General features: G+C 48.9%; 1 protein-coding gene across 1 annotated transcript in view; it reads right to left on the bottom strand.

The window, feature by feature from the left end:
- The window catches only part of LOC123129362 (structural maintenance of chromosomes protein 6B-like), a 59,821-nt gene that overhangs the window by 17,485 nt on the left and 19,191 nt on the right, over positions 1 to 23,145 (bottom strand). Inside the window, exons 16-20 of the mRNA XM_044549553.1 lie at positions 7,799 to 8,006; positions 7,606 to 7,734; positions 7,371 to 7,485; positions 4,386 to 4,471; positions 3,946 to 4,041 (exon numbers count right to left, since the gene is read on the bottom strand). Coding sequence (XP_044405488.1) covers positions 3,946 to 4,041; positions 4,386 to 4,471; positions 7,371 to 7,485; positions 7,606 to 7,734; positions 7,799 to 8,006 — 634 coding nt within the window. The remainder of the gene's footprint in view (positions 1 to 3,945; positions 4,042 to 4,385; positions 4,472 to 7,370; positions 7,486 to 7,605; positions 7,735 to 7,798; positions 8,007 to 23,145) is intronic.

Genomic DNA, 23,145 nt, shown 5'->3' with positions numbered 1-23,145 from the left:
GCCGTCTATTTGACTGTCTAATATTGTACAATGAGTGCATGCATCCATGATCAAGCATGTATGCCACCTTCGTTTCTATGTCTGTCCCTTCGGGGAAATGTCACGCGGTGACATCCGGAGTCCTGCCTAGCCTGCTACAGCCCGGGTTCCCGGAGTCCTGTTAGCCCAGTGCTACAGCCCGGATTCACACGATGCTGACCGACATGCTCGATGTTGATTCATGTATGCATGTCCCCATAAGTTTGTGCCCCTTTGAATTCACGACTAGCCATGTCGGTCCGGGTTCTCTGTCATATGGATGCTAGCGACACTATCATATACCTGAGCCAAAATGCGCAAACGGTCTCAAGCCATGGTAAGGCGACACCCGTGGGAATACCGTGCGTGAGGCCGCAAAGTGATATGAGGTGTTATAGGCTAGATCGGTGTGACTTGGAATCGGGGTCCTGACACATATGGCCGATCCGAACATGCATATGGCACAGGATCCGGACGACGACGACGGTACATTTACCAGGGTCGATAAGTACTTCAACGAACATGGGTACGGTGACGAATTCTTGGGGCCTCCTTCTCAAGAACCCAACCCTGCAAAAGACGATCGCGATCTAGCTGGTACCGCGGGAAAACCCAATTGCAACAGGCGTCGTCTGGCATTCAGTTCTCAGGAGACGCCTCCAGCTGCCGCCTTCACCGAGCCTCACATAGCCGAGGTGCGAAATATTATCAGCCCCAACACACTCAAGAAAGTTGTCTCTAAGCAGAACTCGATCCCATTACAGTAAAAGAAGGGACGGAAAGAAAGAATAACAAGGGTGCGAGCCAGCCGGCACTGAGTACGATCTGTGCTCAGGACGGGCCACCTACATCTAAGGATATCTCGAGGAGGGTGCATGTGGCGGGTAGGCCGATGCTACCGACTAATCTGCTCAATGTTGCAACCGGTGCTATGCGGAGTCTGCATGACAGTGTTCTTTCTTTAGAGAAGTGGCGACTCTCCGAGAATGATGTAGCATACCCGGTTTTCGTGGCCAAGGTGCCAGAGGGCAAGGGCTTTGTCGATAGCATCATCGGGGGTATGATCGTCCTGTGGTTTGATGACATGTTTGCTATGTTTAACCTTCATCCGCTGCACTACACCTTCGTTCGGCTATTTTCGCTGAGTATGGAGATGCGGATCATTAGAGACAAGACCCCGGACATCGTGATAGTCGACCCATTCTACATGTGTGCCAAGATCTTGAGCAGCGCTAGGGACCGACAAGTCGCGTGTTCATACCTCGAAGGCGTCATTCTGGCGAACCCAGATAAGGATAACTTCATCGTGCCTTACTTTCCCGAGTAAGTCATCCCCTCACCGCCCCGTAACATATGATTTCTTAGATTTCAATCGTTCTTTTTTTCTAACATTCCATGTTTTGTGCAGTGACACATGTTGCACACTCATCCTCTTAAGCCCGGACTATTCCATGGCCACGTATTTCGACTCGGACCGCCAGTCGAATAAATACTACACAAATATCAAGAAAGTTCTTGATGATGTTCTCCCCGGCTATGCCAAATATGGAGGCACCTTCAGGAGGCCAATTCTTAGGTACGACAAGCACGTGTTCACCCACGTAATGACGTTCCCCTGCGTCAAGCAGCCGCCTGGTGGTCAGAAGGATGCCTACTACGCCCTCCATCACATGCGGGCGATCATACGGAACCATAATCAACTTCTGCTACCAAATAGTCTCAAAGATTGGGCCGCATGCTTGTCGGCAATCCAGGACGCGGAACTCAGACAAGAATTCTTTCGCATCCAGCCGGAGTTTGCGGAAATCATCCATCAAGATGTCCTTCGTACCTCGGGGAAGTTCTACCTCAGATATCACCCGTCCAACAGTGAAATAGAAACAACGCTACAAATGCAGGCTGACAACGATCGCAATTTCATCACCATCACGAAAGACAGCGGCTTCATCCACGCTCCGGTCCCTGAGTCGAGTCGAAAATAGTAATGCTATGTAGTTCTGAAATATCAATTAGCTCATGTTGTAATTAAACTTTAATGAACTTGTCTGTCTCTTTGGTTTGGACAGTCGTTCAACTTATATGTAATCGATGCTATTTATTAGTAGGACCATGAATCATGCTATTAATGTGTTGCTTTTCTCTTCCGATCCTTTTGTTGCATACTTATATATTGCTTATGTATTGTCTGTGAATTGCTACTAACGTTTTGTTTGTCTAGTGCATAGAGATGCCGTCGTATGTCGTGTACAAGGGTAAGGTTTCCGGAGTCTACGACGACTGGGAGGAGTGTCGGAAACAGGTTCACCGTTTCAGCGGTAACAGTTACAAAGGGTACACCACTAGGGCGAAGGTAGAAGCTAGATACGCGCGCTATCTAGCGGGAGAGAGGAGGGAGCGGAGGAGGAACCGGATGAAGACCAGTTTCATCACGATGATGCTCATCGTGATGACCGTAGCTCTCTTCTATGTGATGGTAGTTTAGATGATCGATATTGACTTGTAATGTGAAGACAAACTCGCCACTCACGATCTCGAGACCAGTAATGTTCTAACTTTGTTCGGTCTTTTGAATTCGGAGACTAATGTGATGAATTGTATTCGGAGACTAATCTTCTATTTGTATTCGATAAATTTGTTGTTTATATGTTGTGCTGTCTATATTTTGTGCAGTAATATATTTTGTAACCTGTGCAAATATCAGAAAAGAAAAAAATCCTAATATTCATACTAGTGGCGCACCATACTGCACTTTAGTGGCGCACTGCAATAAACATACTAGTGGCGCACTGCAATAAAGTGCGCCATTAGTAACCCAGAGCACAAGGTAAATATGGCCCCCTGGGAGGCATAGTAATGGCGCACCAGGGGACATATTAATGGTGCACTGCCAGGTGCGCCACTATTATCTGGGATACTAGTGGCGCACCAGGGGTGTGCCATTAGTACTTGTTACTAGTGGCGTGTTAATAGTGGCGCACCGGTAGTGCGCAATTAATGGCCAAAACAGGCGTGCCACTAATTAGCCTTTTCCTAGTAGTGGGGGTTGCGATGCTTACGTGAAAAAGCTTCAACCTGATAAGATCGAACCCAAATCGGAGAAATGCATCTTCATAGGATACCCAAAGGAAACTGTTGGGTACACCTTCTATCACAGATCCGAAGGCAAGATATTTGTTTTTAAGATTGGATCCTTTCTAGAGAAGGAGTTTCTCTCGAAAGAAGTGAGTTGGAGGAAAGTAGAACTTGATGAGGTAATTGTACTTTCTCCCGAATTGGATAGTAGTTCATCACAAAAATCATTTTCGGTGATTCCTACACCAATTAGTGAGGAAGCTAATGATGATGATCATGAAACTTCAAATCAAGTTACTATCGAACCTCGTAGGTCAACCAGAGTACGGTCCGCACTAGAGTGGTATGGTAATCTTGTTCTGGAAGTCATGTTACTAGACCATGACGAACCTACGAACTATGAGGAAGCAATTATGACCCCAGATTCTGCGAAATGGCTTGAGGCCATAAAATCTGAGATGGGATCCATGTATGAGAACAAAGTATGGACTTTGGTTGACTTGCCTGATGATTGGCAAGCCCTAGAAAATAAATGGATTTTCAAAAGGAAGACGGACGCTAATTGTACTACTTTGTATTTCATCCTGTCAATTAATAAAATCAAGAATCATCACTTTTATTGCCTCTTGCAGCGGATTCATTCCATCAGAATGTTAGACTGTATTTATCTTATTTACTTATTAAGAAACTGTTCTCTTATCAAGTTTTATAATTCTTTTGGCAATGTGAATTTTCAGGCCCACACTGACTCTAACTATAACAGAACACACTTTCTCTTAAAGAAGAACCATACAGAAACAATCATAGTTCAACAAAGTAAAACAAGGCAATTAAAGCCAGTAACAGAACAAAAACCTGTCGAAGCTGCTGAAGATCTGCATACTCTGCTTCAGCCATTTTAATAGCAGGTAAAACTTTGGTTGTTATGAGACCTTCATAGTGAGCCTTCTCCTGGTTCACAGATTGGAAGAAACTACCATCAGTACATACATGCTACAGACAATTAAGTGATCGCAATTTTCTACTTCCTCCGTTCCTAAATATAAGCCTTTTTAGAGCAAAATGGATGACAGCTTTAATTGAGCAAAAGGGGGTCATTTACAATTCAGTGTTTACATAGGGTAAGAAAGGAAAGGGGAAGATGTTTTTCTCATTGACGCTTTCATGAAACTGACAGATTAAACAAATGCTTTCCAGTACATCTCAGCTATACTAGTGTCAGAGACCATAGAAACACAAATCAAGAGCGAACTGTATATCGTTTATGAGTTATGACTGCAGGATAAGAGAAGCACCTGCTCAGCTGCATCTAGTTTACGCTTAATAAGTTCTAATTCATCATTTGCGCTAGCACGATGCCCCGTCTCCTCATTCACAGAATCTGAAACAAAAAAAATTACTGTTAGAATCCGCAGAGAATGGTAATTAAAGCTAAGGAGGCAGCCACAGGCAGCAGAACAGTAACTTCAGTTTCAAGCATGGAAGAATGTATATTCTGTAAAGGAAAACATAGTCCACAAGTATGAGATGAAAGGAACTTAAAACAGAGATTTAGTGAACAAACAAAAATCCATATTTGCATGCTCCGTAGTTATGGCATCTTTTTTCGCGGGGGGGGGGGGGGGGGGGGGGGGGTGGGGGAGGGGGGCTACATTATGGATCTAATGTAGAAGGTAAAGGGAAATTAATTTGATATTCTAGTACTAGGTAATCTCTGGGTTAAAAAATAGTTTCTTTTTTATCGAACCAGCCGGAGAGGCCTCCGTCCCAAAATGTTTCTCAATTATCAAAGTTGAGACATTTATTTTGGGATGGAGGGAGTATTAAGAAGAGAAAAACACAAAACATAATAGACCCAAAAGGGCCTTAACAATTACACGGAACACACAGTCACCAAACTCAAAAGACACCCGAAAAGATTACAAGCACGCCAGAACATATCAAACAAACAACCACCAGACCAAACAAAGATCAAGGACAAAGAGACTCAAACTCATAGGAGCCAGCAGAACACTGAAGAGTGGATTCCTCTCTGGTCTCTTGGACAAGCTGGCTGACCCCAGAATTTCTACCCTCAAAAACACATCCACTATGGTGTTTCCAAAGAAACCAAGCTACTAGCGTGACCAAGAACCCCTTTCGCTGATGAGTTTCGACTAGACGCATTGCCTCAAACCATAATTTTGGAAGGAACATTTATTTCGGTCTACAAGCGCCACCTGGACCAGACGCTGTAAGATCTTCACCCAAACTTGTTTAGCAAAGACATGCAACCCTCACATGTTCAACGGTCTCAACCTAGTAAACACAACGAGGGCAGCTTGTAGGATGAGGCAGGCCAGGTACTGGCGGAAGTAAATCACCGTAACCCTCCTCTCACCCCTGTGCAGCCGCGTCGGGCCGCTCCGGGGCGCTCCCCACCCTCCCTCCTACAGCCCGACCACCGCCCTTCCCTCCGCTCGCCGCCGCCAATGAAGTCGTCGGGTAAAGCCCTAGCGTTGCAGTGGCGGTGGATCTATAAGGCTCCGACTTGGAGTGAGGAGGTGGGGCCGACTCCTCTGGCGGGTGTGCGGCAGGTTGGCGTTGGCCAAATGCGGTGGTGGCAAGGCTGCTAGCAACGGGCGGGCCTGATCTCGGCCCAGATGGGTGTACGGGCTGCGCCATGCCGGTACGTTAAACATCACTCCAGTGGCAGCGCACATGTGAGTTTGGGTGTGCGGCTTGCACGCTGTGTGAGGTCATCGAGGAACCAACACCGGACTTGGTGGCAGTGATCTCCTTTCGTGGGTGGTTGGCCAGCTGATGGTCGGTGGTGGCAGATCTTGGCATCCCACGCCGAGCAGTGGTGGTGGCTTGATGGTTGCGCAGAGCCGATCTGCGAGACTTGGTGGCGATCCATCCGGTTGGGAGTTAGGGAGAAAAGGCCGCCAGTGAAAACCAAGCTCCGACCTTGGTCGTGGTGGGCAATGTCTATGCGTTGTTATCTTGTTGAAGGCATCGTCACTGCAGTCATCATCTCCTAGCTCAGGCTGCAGTCATCATCTCCTAGCTCAGGCTGTTACGAGGGGAAACCCTTGATCTGGGTCTCTTAGACGCTGGCGACGATTTCGGTGTCGTTATCCCTCTTGAGGGCATCGTTTTGGAGCAGATGCTTGCTAGAGTCGTCACGAGGTGGAGCGGTGTGGCATCTACCACGTCAACGACGGTGGGTCTCAGCAATATTCAGCGACGGATGCGACTTGATGAACGAGCGCAGGGCGGTGGCCCTGTTTGGCGTCGTGGTGGCGCCAATGGCAAAGGTCACCAGCAAGGTGGCTTTGGGTTGATCCATTTATTTATTTTGTCTGGCTCTGTCGAATAATATAATAAAGATGGTTGTGTGCATCCTCGGATGCAAAGGCCGGGGGGTTTAACCTCCTTTTCAGAAAAAAGGACGAGGTAGGCCTCAGAGTTCAAGGCCTATCCGTAAATTTCAATAGAAAGAATAGAAAACTAGTGCTTGTCTTAGAAAGAGGCTAATTGTTTCTAAATACTAGAGTCTATCGTAAATGAAAGAAACCTATGATAAATTTGGAATGCAGAAAAAAAATTACTTGAGAAACAAGTTCCAGCTAGAAACTGCTCTAAGTTGTACTCCCTCTGTTCACAAATATAAGATGTTCTAATTTTTTTGTGAGTCGGGTGTATATAGACATGTTTTACTGTGTTTGTTCACTCATTTCAATCCGTATGTAGTCCATATTGAAATATCCAAAATATCTTATATTTGTGAATGGAGGGAGTATATGATAGCCATGTGATATCCCAGTTGTATAAGGGGTTTTCTGCATATTTTATTATGCATGTACGGGCCTATGGCCTCACAGGAATAAAAGTTGCATATTTCCTCACAGAAACAACCAAAAATGTACATGTACTTCACTGGAAAAAGGTGTCATTTTTTTCCCATTCCATGTACAGGAGTAAGATAGCACAATAAAATAAAAAATGAGCGGGTGTTTTATCTTCATCAGAGGACAGATATTGCCTGACATATCGAACATACTAGCTTTATAACTAAGCTATATTATATCCTTTACATAGACTTGTTGCCTTCCATTTGCCGGATGCCTACTTCAAAGACGCTAACACCACTATTCCTCTATCATCATTTATAACTAAGCATAATTCTGAAGTAAAATGCTAAAATGTGGTAGGCATGGTTAGCTATCTCAAGATCGAAATGCAAAAACTCAAATGCTAAACAACTTCACAGTGTACATGCCAGTAAATTATGATACCCATAAAGGTCTTGTAAGCTTCTCTTCTATCGTTCACTTCTCGTGAAGCCGCTGCTAACTTCACATTAATTTTCTTTAGTAATTGTTCGCTCTCCACAATGATATTCTTCTCTTTCTGCAGAAAAAAGTAACATGACAAAACTGATAAAGTTTTTGCTTAGATAACGAAGATCATTATACCTAGTGCAGTGAAATGAGACAGATGGTTCCTCAAGAAAGGAAAAAGGGAGCAAACCTTTATGTCCTCCTCTAGTTCAGTGTTATCCACAGCAGCATATCTATTCATTTCAGCAAAAGCTCTCTTGGCGTCATCAAGTTCCAGTATTTTTTTCTCTAAACGATACTCCTCAGGTTCTCGTTTTCTCTGCGAAGCAACATGGCAAGTTACGAGATAATTGAAATGCATTACACATCAATAAGAATTTTACCTTCAAATCTGCTATTTTCTGTTCAAGGTCGCATTGATCTTTAACTAACTTGCTTTTCTGACCGTTCTTTTCCATTATTGTTCTTTGAATACCTTCTGCTTCATTCTTAAGTTCAGCAATTTTTTCTCCCAGTGAACTGCACAAACGATTAGGTCTTCCTTTTTTGCTTGCAGGAGGATAAAAAGTCTGAACAGCACGTCTAGAAAATCTACAAGAAAAATTCGACGGCAGCAGAATCATCAAAGAATGAACAGATCACAGCATGCTCATTTCCTCAGCGAAAGAAGTTACTTCATCTGCCCGCGTTTAAAAAGCCTATGAGCCAAAACACTGGACCAAGGAGGAATTAATCCAGCGTTAGTTACGGAAAGAATTTTTTGTCTGCATCCTCCACTGGCCGCATGCACCAATGAGAAGGAGTCCATTTAATTCAGCCATGATTTGGCTAATTCTGCATGCAGCCTCGCCCCTAGCTTTTGCATGCATCGCATTTTATCTCGATAATTAATTCCACAAATCAGCGAAGAAAACCCCAACTGAATCCAGCAAAAAAGTAGGATCTTAATTATACCTGGCCTAAAAATCAGGACATGGCTTCATGGCCCTCCGGCCTTTCAAACCCAGGCCTTTTAAACCCAGACGGAGAGAGTATCTAGCAATTTGCATGATGTTTTATTTCCCAAAAGTTCATGAACAGAGAATTCGTCAGTAAACTGTAAAACTGCCGTGAGAGTTGAAACACACGAGACATAGCAACACTGGTGAGCTCTGCTTCGGGAAAAATCAGTTTATGAGATGCTTCTATAGAAGCGTTTACTTCCCCGAATTTTCTCACCTTTTTATCATGTTATCAAGAGGTCAATTAAATATATGTGTCTCATTACATAACTGCACTAACTGGAGGAAGCAACCTCAACTTGCCGCATGAGCAATTTAGGGAGTTCAGTGGAAAGTAGGGAGGAGAGAGGGGGTGGACAAAGTGACTGCCTGCACAAACACTTGGGAATTTTCGGATAAGGGAGTTGTCAACATGAGGAGCGCAAGGGGCTGCATATGGGATATACATAGGCCACTTGCAAGCTTTAGCACAATATCAACCCAGCCAGCCCACACCCTTCTTTCAACAAGGGAGAATAGTACTAGGATTACGTATTCTCCTCAAAGGGCTGCAGCATCCCTGGATGCACAAGGCAGATAGGGAGCTGGAGAGGCATAGTAACCATTGTGATAAGGCTGCCAGTGGCGACAGCAAACTTTGGATGGGGCCACAGTCAGTTACCAGGATTACTGTCCAATCGCATGGTCTATAATCATGGTGGGTCTTCACAATTGCAGGTCACTAACATTCTGGAATGCTTATCTAGACACCGTCAGGTTAAGCGCTGAAGAAGAGAAGGGAAATGAGACCTTGGGCCCCTGTTGCTTCTTGTCCTCGCTGTAGCAGCTGCTGGTATTTCTCTTTATCTCCATGACCTAGCGTGGTCACTACTCGCAGCAATCACTGAGTACCGCACGCGGGCTGGGTGGAAGGAGGCATGGGAGATGGAAAGAAGAGGCCCAGTACATGATCATGACTTTCAAATGTGAATTTTCCAAATTGACATACTATGTGACGTGTTTGGCTGGACTTTGGTTTTGTGCGCTCATAAGCCAAAGCCCAACCAACCAGCTGGTTTAAAAAAAAACGCATGGTGGCTTATTAATTAGTGCATATGAGCAAAAGCATGTGTTTCTGGCTTTTTTTTTTGAAAAATCACGCGCGGGGGGGGGGGGGGGGGGGGAGCTCCCCACCTGAATATATTTCTCAGGTTTGTAACCCATCGTCAGACTGATTACAAGGGAAATTACATAAGCACGTGTAGTCGTGATAAGAGGTAGGAACGCCAGGAGGAGGCGGCCTGCTTGTGCACCGGTTTCTTCATCCGGTGCGTCCAGAGCATGAGATCATCCACGATTCGCCTGAGGGTGAGGATACTGTGATGATTTTGTTGCTTGAAGGTCATAGCGTTTCTGGAATCCCAAATCTTCCATAGGATGATGAGGAGGACGGAGTGCCAGATTACCGCATCTACTTGTGTAGGTAGGCGGCAGTCCCAGAGTCCATCAATGGTACTCGAAGGAGAGAGGTCGATCCGTTGCCAAATACGTTGTGAAAGCGGACAGTCTAGGAATATGTGTGAGTTGGTTTCACCATCATATCCGCAACGCGGGCATAGTGAGTCGGTGACGATATGCTTGCGCTGAAGGTTGCTTTTTGAGTTGAGTCGATCCCAAAACAGGAGCCATGCAAAGATCTTCACGCGATTTGGAACGCGTGAAGACCAGATGGCAACGGCATGCACGTCGTCGTCGTCATCGTGAGGGCCCATGGTTAGCGCGTATGCTGCCCTCGTGGAGAAGCATATGCCACCGTTGAGGTAGCACTCGTCCGGTCCTGTCGACAACCGAAAATCCTGCAAGAGAGACAACAAAGCGCACAACTCGGTAGCAGCATCAGATGTTAGGCGGTTCCGTAGGATTGTTTCCAAACCGTGATTCAGGACAGCAGCCACACGAGCTAGTGGTATAGTGGTGTGTGAATACAGGCAGGGGAATAAAGTAGCAAGGGGTTGCTTGTGTATCCAAGTATCAAGCCAGAAGTACGTATTAGTGCCAGAGTTTGTGAGTACAAAAGAGATGGCATGGAGTGCCGGCAGCTGTTGATTTATTGTTCAGCAAATAAAGGAGTGGCTATTTTGTGGAGCAATGAGGGCATTTGGGTGTTGTAAGGCGATCCAGTCTAACTAAGGTGTTGTGTCTGGTAAGAGAGCTTTTACAGCAAATTTCATAAGTAGGCATTTGTTTTGCTGATGAAGATTTTTTAGGCCTAGACCACCACAGTTCTTTGGTTTACACACATTTTTCCAGGCAACTAAGCATTGAGCACCAGTGCAAGTTTCCTCCGCAGCCCAAAAGAAGGCTCGTCGAATAGAGTCTAGGGTTTTTAGAACACTCTTGGGAATGGGGAAGACTGACATGAAGTAGACTAGAAGGGAGTCGAGGACAACCGATAATAGGATGAGCCTATCCCCTTTGGAGAGGATTTTTGCGCGCCAACCCGTCAAGAATTTACGGCAACGTTCGATGATCGGTAGGAAGGCATTTGTAGGTAGTCGTGTGGGTGTTAGGGGGAGGCCTAGGTAGATCTGCGGAAAGCTTGAGGTTGGGCATTGCAAGGTGGAGGCAATGGAGTCTCCCATGGCAGTGCTGGCGTGCATGGGTACGAATGTTGTTTTTGTGAAGTTGATAGTGAGGCCAGTGGCCATGGCGAAATCGTGAAGGATGTTTTTTAACTGTTGAGCAACGGGATTGGATACCTTGGCGATGATGAGGGTGTCGTCAGCATATTGTAGGATGGTTGGCGGGAGATGTGAGAACAGGGGGTGACTGAGGTGAGCTAGATCGCAGTCTTGCTGGATCATTTGTTGTAGGAGATCAGCAACGATGATGAAGAGGTAGGGCGAGATAGGGTCACCCTGCCTGAGCCCATTTTTGCAATTTATCCAGTTTCCGGGGATCCCATTCAACATCACGGCAGTTTTCCCGGTTGCTAGGAGGTCATGAACCCATGATGAGAATTTTGGCGGGAAGCCGCGACAGCGTAAGATGGAAGCAAGAGAGTCCCAAGAGAGGGAGTCGAAGGCTTTGCTAAAGTCCAATTTAATGACCATGGTTGGGGCTTTTCTGGTATGGCATGCGCCTATGAGGTCTGCAGCGAAGATAAAGTTTTCAGCTATGCTACGCCCTGGGATGAAACCAGTTTGGTTGCCATGGACAAGCAGTGGTATTATTGGTTTTAGTCTGTTGGTAAGCACTTCTGCAACGGCTTTGATGGGACAATTTTGGAGGGAGATCGGGCGGTATGCGTCGGGAGTGTTGGCATGATCTTTTTTGGATAGTAGAATGAGGTGAGCTCTGTTAAGGCTTTCAGTTTGAGCGTTGAGGTTTTGGAAGTCCGTCATAAAGGAGTAGATGTGAGCCTTAACCAAGTTCCAGTATTTTCTGTAGAACAGCGGGCCGAAGCCATCCGGTCCTGGGCTAGCTAGGGGGTTCATTCGGAGGAACGCATTTTTAATTTCATCTAGTGTGAAGGGGGAGTCCAGCGAGTTAAGCTGTGGCAACGTTTGGGGGTAATAATTTTTAGGATCGAAGGGCCAAGAGGTGTGTGGTGCTGAACCTATAATTGCTGTGAAATGATCTTTGAGAATGGTCGCTTTTTGAGCATGAGAGTGGAATTCAGTTCCATCAGTTAGTAGGGAAGTTATAGTATTCTTGCAGAGACGTTGTGACGCGGCAGCGTGAAAATATTGTGTGCTTTGCTCTCCATCAATTGCAGCACGTACTTTACCTCTTTGTTTCCAGAAGGCTATTTTTTCAGCAATAGCTGAGTGCATGGTATCGGAGACAACAAAACGTAGTCTTTTTTCGGCGTTGGAGAGAGTTCGAGCCTCCTCCTTTAGATCGATGAGATTAATGATTTGTTTTGCAGCCGCCTCGCGAAGGTGTGCTGGCGATCGCTTGGAGGCCCAATTTTTTAGGTCATATCTTGTTCTTTTTAGAGCTTTTGCAAGGGCAGTGGCGGATGTTAGTTGTTGGGTCGAGCGGTGGTTTGGGGCCCAACATTTTTGTATTAAGTCCAAGCTGATTCGAATCTAAAGTGGCGTGGCTTTGGGACAGTTGTTTGGATATTTAGAATTAGGGAAACGTGGTCAGATGTAATTCGTGGCAAAGATGACAGAGTTGTATTGGGGAAGACATTGTTCCAAGCCAGATTGAAAAAAGCTCGGTCTAGTCGTTCGATGGTTGGTGAAGCTCGTTTGTTGGACTAGGTAAAGCGTCTGTCTAGTAGGGGTAGTTCGATTAGTGCTAGTGCATTGATCGTGGAGTTGAAGGCGTCAGCTTCCCGTTGGCGGAAGCTGCGTTTATTTTTTTCGTGGGAGAAACGGACGAGGTTGAAATCTCCTACAATTAGCCAAGGAGTTTGGTCATCCTCCTTAATTAGATTGAGCTCATCTAGGAATGCCTGTTTGAGGTTGCGATTCGAGGGGGCATAAATGTTTGTGATGACAAAGGGGAGGGGGTGAGCGAGCGACATGAGTTTGATGGATGTGGCGTACGTATGATGGGAGTAAGAGATTAGGGAGAAAAAGTTTTTATTAAAGGCGGAAATCATTCCGCCGGCCGAACCGTTCGCAGGTAGGAAATTTCTTTGGTCAAGAGATCGTGGCAGGAAGGAGTTGAATTTTTGGTCGTTAATCTCATTTAACTTACTCTTGTAAAAGTGCATAGTGGGGGTTGATACTGATTAGTTCGGAAAGGATATTACCGCACTTAGATTCGTTGCCTAGGCCTCTTACATTCCACGAGCAGATAGATAGAGTTGTACTACTCATGGGGAAAAAGACGGACATCTAGACTTAACAGGGTACAAGTAGCTAGGGGATACATTTGGGATACTAGCAGGTAATTGAAGCAAAACAGGCGATTGCTCTGGGCACACTGGTAGTGGAATAAATAGGCCCTTGATGTAGGGTCGCGATATGGACGGTCGGCCGCCGTCGGGACGCCACATGGGCAGGCATGGTTTCTTGGGCACATCATGGCAGAACGTCAGCAGCACCGTTGTCCGTGATATCGGCACATGCAATGGAGTCTGCGGCCGCGTCATCAACACCGCAAAGCCTAGCGATGTCCGCCAAGGCTGCAGCAGGGGCTGGCGGGGCGTCGGGGATGTCGAGCTGAGCGTCGCGAATGGCGTCTTTGAGCGCCTTAGCAACGTCAGTGGCAGTGAGGCGTTTAGCTTTGGCACGGACAGCCTTAGTGGTCATGTCGGTGAAGACTCGCGGCTCCTTGGCAGCAAGGCGAGAGCTTCGGCGCAAGCTCATGGACTTGTCCGCCAAGCGCTTGGTGATGTCTGCTCGGCCGACCACTATTGCGTCGATGGCCGTGACTACACGGCCGTTCACGCCCTCATCATGGTCGACCGACGACGGCGGCTCCTGGACTCCCTGCCCATTCAGCTCCCCCCATCTAACAACATCAAGGTCGTAAAGATCGCCAGGCTCGCCACGGTCCTTGACCGGATGGGGCCGCTTGACGCGTCCCCGTTCTCCTCCGACTCCGACTCGGACTCGAACGGCCGCTGCGGTCACCATAGCCGCGGCCCTTTCAACACCCACCACGCCACCGACGACATGCCTCGCGGCCCCCCGCCGTCCCCAGCATTCGACGCCACGACCACCACTCCCATGCATGTCGGCGCCTCTGCCGGCATGCCACTCCACGTCTCGTCTGGTGACGACGGACCAGATGACTGCGCCCATCCCATCGTCACCATCTCCTCCGACAGCGACTCAGCCCCTCCATCACAGATGGCGTCACCTCCCACGGCATTCTCTGCCTCAACTGTCATCGGATCCTCCACCACGCCGGTCGCCATCTGCCGCCCCTCGCCGCGACCCGCCGCTGCTGTCGGTGGGTTCAGCCTAACCACTCCACCACCCTCTCCGGACGGCTACAACCAAGACAAACTCGACGATCTCCCTCCACCCAATGTCGTGCAGCTGCCATCGGCATTCAGCCCGTATGACAGCTCCAACTCCCCAGGCCTTCACATCAACGTCTCCACCATTGCCTTCTCCGTTGGAGCGTCATCCTCTGGTATGGCCCCTGAACAGCCATGTTGCACCCCATCCCCTAGATACAAACCTGATCACAGCCTGACCATGCTCACCCCCACAACAAAAACTGCAAACTCTCACCTCCATGAATCCGTGATGCCTGCGTCATGCCAAAGCTCATGAGGGAACTCCGAGGCTTTGACCTCGATGAGCTGGTCGAAGACAGGCGACGCGCGGTCAGCCAGCTCAACCGGCTCGAAGGAGATGTGGTTGCCTCGGAAGTCGATGGAGCCAAGGGCGACAAGGTAGTCACGCACACTTGCGGACACGAAGGTGACGCAGCCCGCACCGCGCCACGAGCCAGCAACGCTGAAGCTTGGGTTGCCGGCGTGCGCGAGGATCGCGTCGTGAATGAGCGTTGCCGGGTTGTGGACGGGGGAGCGTAGGTGGGCGAACGCGATATGGCTGACATTGTTGACGAGGCATGGGGGCGCGACGATGGTAGGCGCGAGCTCGATGGGCAAACCGAAACGGCGCCCATGGCGAGCACTCCCAGAGTTCGGAGGAGACGGGCCGAACGCTGCGGCAGCCCGAGCCTCATTGAGGCTAGCGTGAAGCGCCTCGAGGTCAACAGGTTGGGAGAGTGGTGGTGGAGCGGGAGTAGGGTAGGCCGTGGTGTGAGTTGTGGCGGAGAGCGGGATGATGCGAGCGACTGGGATGCCAAGGAGTGGTGCTGATGGCCCGTTTTCGGCACGGGGCCAAGGGTTGGTGGCAGGGCGAGGTCGGCTGGGGTAGGCGCAGTTGAGTTAGCCATGGCAGGAGTCGGCGGTGGGGTGTGTTGAAGGGAGAAAGCTGGGTTGGCGGCTGGAGTTGGTGGAAGGCGTGCGAAGAAAGGGAGGAGGCGGACTGCCCGGCACCGGCTAGCTTTGTGGCCGGAGCACCAACAGCGAGCACACCGGATAGGATCCCGGCAGAGCTGCACTTGGTGATCCAGTGCAAGGCAGCGAAAGCAACGACACTTGGAGAGGATAGGTGAGAGAGGGCGTTGGTGTGGAGTGTGATGGAATGCGTTGCATGCGGTATTTATAGGAGTGTCTGAGTGGGGTGAGGGTGCATGTTGGAGGGGGGAGAGAAGAGCGTCTCGATAGGACATGGGTGACAGAGAACCATCTATGTGTGGCGTCATGCATGCGGTCAAAGGGCTGGCCGGGTCACTGTTGTCGGATGGAGAGAGCAGGTGTTGCAGTTGGGCAGGGCATGGATGAGGCGTGGTTGACGCAAGCCTTGGAGGGATTCGATTCTGCCCAGATTCTTGGGTCTCCAGAGGCGCATGCATGCATGCAGGCGGGAGCGGGCGGTCCACTCTGGTCGCGTGGTTCGTGGGGGGAGGGCCCAGCGCAGAGAGGCGCGGTGCATAGGCCGGCTCCACCGAGACCAAAGCAGAGGTCAGTTGAGAGCGGTGGTGGGCATGCACGTCGAGTGTCACGGGCTCTAGAGAAGGGGTGGATGGGTCGAGTTTGTCTGTATGAAGATCGTGCGAAAGGCTCCGTCCCTCAGTTTCAGCATTGGTCAAAAGCAAAGCGTCCGAGGGAGTGCATGTAGTGGATGTAGGGCGGTGGCAGGTAGCTGTTGGAGACGTGTTCGAGGTGAGTGTGCAGGCATGGATTGAGCCGTTGTGTACTTGGGTGTGTTCCTGTTTATTTGATTTGTTTGGAAGAGAGCGTTGCATGCATAGTGTGGAGGGGTGTGGGCCGAGGATGGAGATAGGCATGCTATGTTTTTCTACGAGGTTTGGCTCGATCGTGGGCGGTCCGCATGTCTGGAGAAGGAGCTGCTCATGAGCAGTGGCTGTGGAAAGTTGGTCAAAGAAGTAGAGAGAGAAGCATTTGAAAACCAACGGCGCGCTCTTGAGGATTTCAAACCTGACCTCTTTTGTTATAACCGAGGAGCGGAACACAAATTGTGACAGCTTAGCTACCTGGAAAACTGGTTTTACCGAGAAGTAATGGTCTAGAGCATTTGTTATGAGCATAATATTTGGGTTAACACTATTTGAATGGCAAAGATCCAAAAACAGACCGTTGGTGCATGACGAGGTGGGTAAATATGACGTGTGATCTCGGTGTGTTACATGTTTAGAATCCGGTTAAAGAAATTGAATCCATGACGGAAAGGCCTAACCTCATTTGGCGCGTCGAGCGGCATTGTTGTCGGCTCCGGCAGGGTTCCCGAGTCTGGAAGGAACGCGGGCGGAGCAAACACCTCAGTAGGTGTTTGATGACTGATGACGCGCGAGCGCCGAGGCGAGGCAGGGCTCGAAGTAGCATTGGCGGTGGCGGCAGCTGGGTTGACGACGATGACCGTTGCGAAGAAGAAAGGTGTCGAGACGGGAGAGCAAGCGGTAATGGAGGCATGCGCAGCCGTCGAGGCGACACAGAAGGAGAACGCTGAAGTGGATAACCTTTGGACATCGAAGTTTTTTGCCCTACCCCCAAACCTAGTTTGTAGCAGAGCAGCGACGAGGAAGCAGTCGAGGGGGGGGGGGGGCGACAGTTGTGGAAGAATATGATGGTATTATGGGGTTTTGTGGAAACATGGCGTGGCGGTGAGACCATGGAGCGATTTGCCTGCCAGAGGTTAGCCTGAAAAGAGAGACCAACCACGGAGTCGAGGCAGAGTGTTTGTGAGATGAATCGAAAGGCGTGTTCCAGGCGATCGCCGATGTCCAACATGAGTGGGGCGGCGAGTATGGGAGTGGGCGTTTGCCATGGCAATGGTGGGGGAGGCGAGGGTAGAAGGCGAGGGGCAATGGAGGCTGGCGAGTCTCTCGCAGCATCCGCAGGCGGGCAGACGAAGAAGGAGATGTGGATGCGGGGCGATGCGATTTCCTTCTCCCGGAGGATAGCCAGGGCGACTGTCAGAATAAATTTGAGGCATACCGTTGATCATCCGAGGACCAAGCAATCACACGAGCACGACACCAAGATTTGTTAACGAGGTTCACCGATATGGCTACATCCCCGGGGCCTGACTATGGGCGCTCCTCCCCATGACACCGCTACAATACCGCACCCGGTCGCCCTGGACACCGGCACATGCCGCCGGCTTCCCCTGCGTTCCGGTGCTATTATGTTGGCATAGGTTACATCGTGTGTCTACCCCCGCTATATAAGAGAGGCCTAGGATACAAGTGTCCTACTAGGACACGACTACATATCCTATCTAAACACAATACAACTCAGAGTCCAACTATAACCTAACTTGTACACTATATTCGACACAACTCCAACAAACTCCACCTTGGCGAATATTCTCCACCACCTTGAATTCGTCAATGCGTCAAACTTCCATGTACATTGGACTTGAGCTTATCCCATGAGTACCGCCGCTACTCAAAAGACTCCATGTGACTCCACCTGCAACTTGTAGTCCCTTCTTTTCTTGACCACAGTCAACACTCGAGCAAAATTAAGTTCCTTGTTACTCTAGTTTGTGCTCCAACTTCCAGAGTATCAGTCCAACGCCATCACGCACTGATCACTGACCTGCATGAAAGTGAACAACTCACATATTGGATGTCACACATAAGAGTTACCTGAACTCAACATCACCGCTCCTTTCTTGACCGTCTGTCTGAAACTTGAAGGAATTTCACAATTGCTTGTAATCATCCCGAGTCAAATTAGCAGTTGTCTCACCACATGTATGACCACCAGAGCCCTGGCCCGTCTCCACGTCCCGTGCATACCGCACACCTCGCCGCTATTACCGCGTCGAGCCTCTGCAGTCCCGGTCGAGTCTCCAGGGTCGTGAACCCACACCACTCAGACCCCACTGCAGAGTACCACCGATCATCACCGACCGATGACGAGTTTCACGCTTTCATCAGACCACTGGGCTCCAGTCCGAATTACGTGTCACTCGCTTTTCCCGCTGAATAGGCTTCGACTCTCTGTCGACTTACGCCGTAGCCTCTCAATCCAGCTCCACCTTCAACATGACTCCATGGTAGATGATCAGTCCACCCCTGCGCCTCATCGACTTCAAGCTCCGTGTATACACCACCTTGAATCAATCCCGCGCCATAGTCTTGTCGAAGCCACACAAGCCCTCGGGCCTGCGCCACGTGTTTCCACGCCCCAGAAGTCGGTCACCATCAGCATCACGCTCCTACGTCGTCATCGCGGATCCCACCACCGTCTTCTGTTCCAACCGACTTGCGTCGATCCGCCAGACTGTCCAGTCCGACCCAGCCAAACTTGTTCGGCTACAACCATGCTCCACCTTGCACCATGACTGCTTGCACATCTGTGCATATCTTGGACGCCATGTGTATGCATGATTCTGCCGCGACGCGCTCCAGACTCCTCCAAGCCCTATATGCCCGTCGTTGTCCTTGCTGCACGCACACCCGAAAGCACTCACAACAAACTTGACTTAGCAGGAAAAACTTCCGTCCAAACAAAACACTATTTTTCCTTTTCCTTGTCCCTGTTTGCTTGTAGCCTCTCTTGTGTATGCACGAAGACCTTTTTCTTTTGTCCAAATTAACAAATCTCACGTGAGCTTGTTGGTGTGTTGCACATCGTATCTCCACGCGTAGACCACACTAGGCCTTGCCTGCACGTACCTGGGCAGCATCACCTCCACCTCACGGTTACACAAGGGCCTAGCCCACCAAGGAAGCACACGACCAGCCACATGTGCCAGCCTGCCACGTCCTAGGCATGCCCACAAGCCGTGTTGGTTTCTGATCCCTACGAACGCACGAGCGCTCAAGTTGCTCCCCGCCGCTTCGATCGATCCACTGCTACCCGCGCATCTCGCCGAAAGCAAATCCGATCAGCAAGACCTCCAACATACTCGTCTGCTTCTGATTGCATCCAGATCATATCGCTGAACCACATCTCGTCGAATCATGTACGACGCCGCTGGCCCTTCCAGCCGCACGCCTGCTTGGACTGCGTAACCGCGTCCCCCGGCCAGACCGCACTTGGCCCAGCTGCCAGCTGCGTTGCCGCAGGCCACGTCCTGACCTCGCCAACTTCGAGTATCTTTCAACTCGGCGTTGTTGATGCGATAGTGACGCCACGTCGTCTCTTCAGATCTCGATGGCTGATTCTTCCACGATATTTTCACCGTTGATCAACACAATCCGCCCTGATCTTAAACCTTGCTCATGATACCACTTTTCAGAATAAATTTGAGGCATACCGTTGATCATCCGAGGACCAAGCAATCACACGAGCACGACATCAAGATTTGTTAACGAGGTTCACCGATATGGCTACATCCCTGGGGCCTGACTATGGGCGCTCCTCCCCATGACACCGCTACAATACCGCACCCGGTCGCCCTGGACACCGGCACATGCCGCCGGCTTCCCCTGCGTTCCGGTGCTATTATGTTGGCATAGGTTACATCGTGTGTCTACCCCCGCTATATAAGAGAGGCCTAGGATACAAGTGTCCTACTAGGACACGACTACATATCCTATCTAAACACAATACAACTCAGAGTCCAACTGTAACCTAACTTGTACACTATATTCGACACAACTCCAACAGCGACCGGGATCGAGGAGACGGTGAAGCGGAATTCCGAGGGCGAGAGTTGAAGAACCATGAACATGTCGGTCTGACCTCCCAGGCAACCTTGGAGGAAGCATGCAAGCATGAGGCAATCGATCTCCATGGCGGCACGCTCGACTTTGGCAGCAAGGAGGATGCCTGAGTTTTTGTGGCGAAATGGAGTGATGGGCTGCAAGATGGCAGACCAAACCTGATCCTGAAAATCCGCACCCATGGCGTTTCCAACGCCGAGCGCGGCGCGAACGGCAACCTGGATCTGAGAGTCAGCCAGCCAGATGTCTGGCGGGAGCGGGAGCGAGGTGAAGGTGGCTACGGGGAGGCTAGACGGAGTTGGGAACAGAGGTGGCCGGAGTTGGGGCAGCGGTGGTGGAGGCGGAGGGGCGGCAGGAGGTGGGAGCGGGGGCGGAGCGAGAGCCATCTTATACGCTTATATCTGGATCTGTTTCTGGCTTTTGAAACATCCTACGCGCTGATACCACGTATAATGGATATTCCTCGCACAGAAATCCCTTCGGCCGGCCTCTATCTTCATTTTTTCCCATCCCCGAGTCGCCACCCCATGCGAGATCCAAGGTGGCAGCACTAGGGTTGCCACTACCACTGCCCTCTTGTGGTTCCTCCGGTTCCAGACACCAGAAAAAGGCACCATCCAGCGATCTGCTTCTCCTCTTGACAACTAGACGTGGTGTGGCTCCTCTCAGGCAGCAAGGCATGGCACGGCTACTCCCCTGCAAACCCACTTTGGGGCGACGCCGCTGCTCCTCGACGGCCCTCCTCTGCAACTACGACGACCCCCGCCGGCAGCTGGCCCTGCAGCCCCGTACCGGCAAGAATAGGACCACCAGCCTGCCCATCCAGCAATCGTAAGCATGCGCTGGATCCACCTCACAGCAGCCTGCCATCGAGCGACTGCAAGCCCGCGCTGGATCCTGACTTTGGATTTCTTCTCTATTTTTCCCTTTGGTTTCTTTCTCATGATGAATGGATGCTTGTAGTCGTAAATGGATGGTGGTGGACGAAATTACAAGAGGAATGGATTCAGATTTGGCTTAGTGAATTGCTTGTAATCTATATAAATGGTTGAGACCAAAAAAAAATCAACACATTGGTTCTTGTCCATGTGACCATGCTCCTGCTGCTGCCATGCTATGCATTTTTTAGGTAATTATTACTATTATGTGTATGCAATTTTGGTGGCAGATTTTGTTGGTATAAAAATAGCAGAATACTTTGAAACCTCTAAATAATGAATGACATGCAAAAGAATTTAAAGTACATTTTAGTAGCATCACATATGCAAAACATATTGTTGAATGCACTATGTTGAAATTTTGGCTTAATAATATATCTAGAAAATAATATGTCAAGCATTTTGTTTGTACATGACATCATTCTATTAAATAAGTTAGCTAAAAGAAGTATGCTATTCTAACAAGACTACATACAACAGCTCACAAGTCGGGGAAACATGAGGTTATTATCATTAAATCAGTACATAAACAGAATATCAGCATTGGACGAGTATTCTAGTTACTGTACTACAGTCACATCCCAGACAACCAGCTCTCCAAATAGCTCTACTCCTCACAGCAGCTTTGCAATAACCGACAGACAACAGCTGCTTATTTTAAAGCCACAGCCCAGCCAAACACTCCATGAGTGTATACTCTAACTTCTCTACTCCTATAAAAGACTAAGTTGGTGATGATGGTATGTCCGCCGACCATCATTTCTGACCATTCGCTCTGCATCTAATGCATGTGAGGTAAGCTTTTTGATTAAAGATGCGCATACTTCAAATAACTCTACTTATATAGGAAGCGGCGAAGCATGAATAACAACTCATGAACAAGCGGATTGTGAATCAGGTAGCTGTCCTTAGTTGGCCCTCCAAATGACCCCGTGTGACATCAAACCAACTGGGGAACTCCAGAAACTGATCTCAAGTCACTAGTCTCCAATGCACTGATACTTCAGGCGACCAGCGAATCAGTATCCTATACTGTATCTAGTACCGATACACCCCCGCTACGTATCCATGGAGTATCTGTAAATAAATGATTTGAAACAATTCAGATACTTGAAGGATACTTTCTCAATTCGTTTTGGATACGGCTCAGCCCATCGAAGAGCCCACTCAGCCCAGTTAAGAGGCAGGCAGCAACCCTAGTACCCCAATGCCCCCCATCCTTTCCCTCCCAGTTTCTTTCCTCCCTCCCGAGCTCACACCAGGCGGCGACCGGCGTCTGAGTGCCTAGCAGCTCCTCACCCAGGGCTGGCGGCGGCAGCGGCTAGCTGGCGACGAGCTGCTCCTCCTCCTCACCAACGTCCCCTCTCACTCAGCAGCCAGGTATGTGCACTTCTCTTCTCCTTTTCTCCTGCCCAGCCAAGCTCATCCCCTCTTCTTTCTCCTCTGATCTCTGAAGATCTCATATTCTCAATATAGAATCAAAAAAATGCATTGATCATTACATGGAATTCTATTAAGATATTATATGAAAGTCGAATTTATTCCACTCTCATTTGAGAGTGCGAATACAAGGAGGTATTTTGTGTTTGGGAAAGTCCGAAGAAAAAAGATTTTGAATCTGCCTTTTCCTTCTTTCCCTTAAAAAAATAACTCAAGAAAAATCCAATTATTTACTCTACAAGAATGAAATGCTTGGTATGCCTAATATACTTAGTTTAACCATCTCCTCCAGATGGCTCTGCTGAACCTCCTACTGTACCTACAAATCTAAGGGCACCATTGTGGAGCCATGTTACAATCATAGAGAAATCACCTGGACGGGCCAACACTAAATCAATTACTTAAAAATAATACATCGTATCCGTATTGGCACTTTTTCAAAATGTCGAATTTACGTATCCGTATTGGCCCGATACTGATACCCGCATCCATATCGGTGCATTCGAGCTAGTCGGTCCCACAAAATCGCAAGATGTTTTTTCAGAAGGGGGAGTACCTCCCGCTAAAATTGCAAGATGGTGATTCATCAAATCTAAATTGATAAGCAGGAATCTGCAATTACATGAATATTTGGCGGCACATGGAGATAGAAACGCCTATAAGGATTCTAAAATTACTTCTAGCAAG

This window comes from Triticum aestivum, chromosome 6A (assembly GCF_018294505.1).
Source record: "Triticum aestivum cultivar Chinese Spring chromosome 6A, IWGSC CS RefSeq v2.1, whole genome shotgun sequence".
NCBI lineage: Eukaryota > Viridiplantae > Streptophyta > Magnoliopsida > Poales > Poaceae > Triticum > Triticum aestivum.
This window is presented reverse-complemented; position numbering and strand designations above follow the sequence as displayed.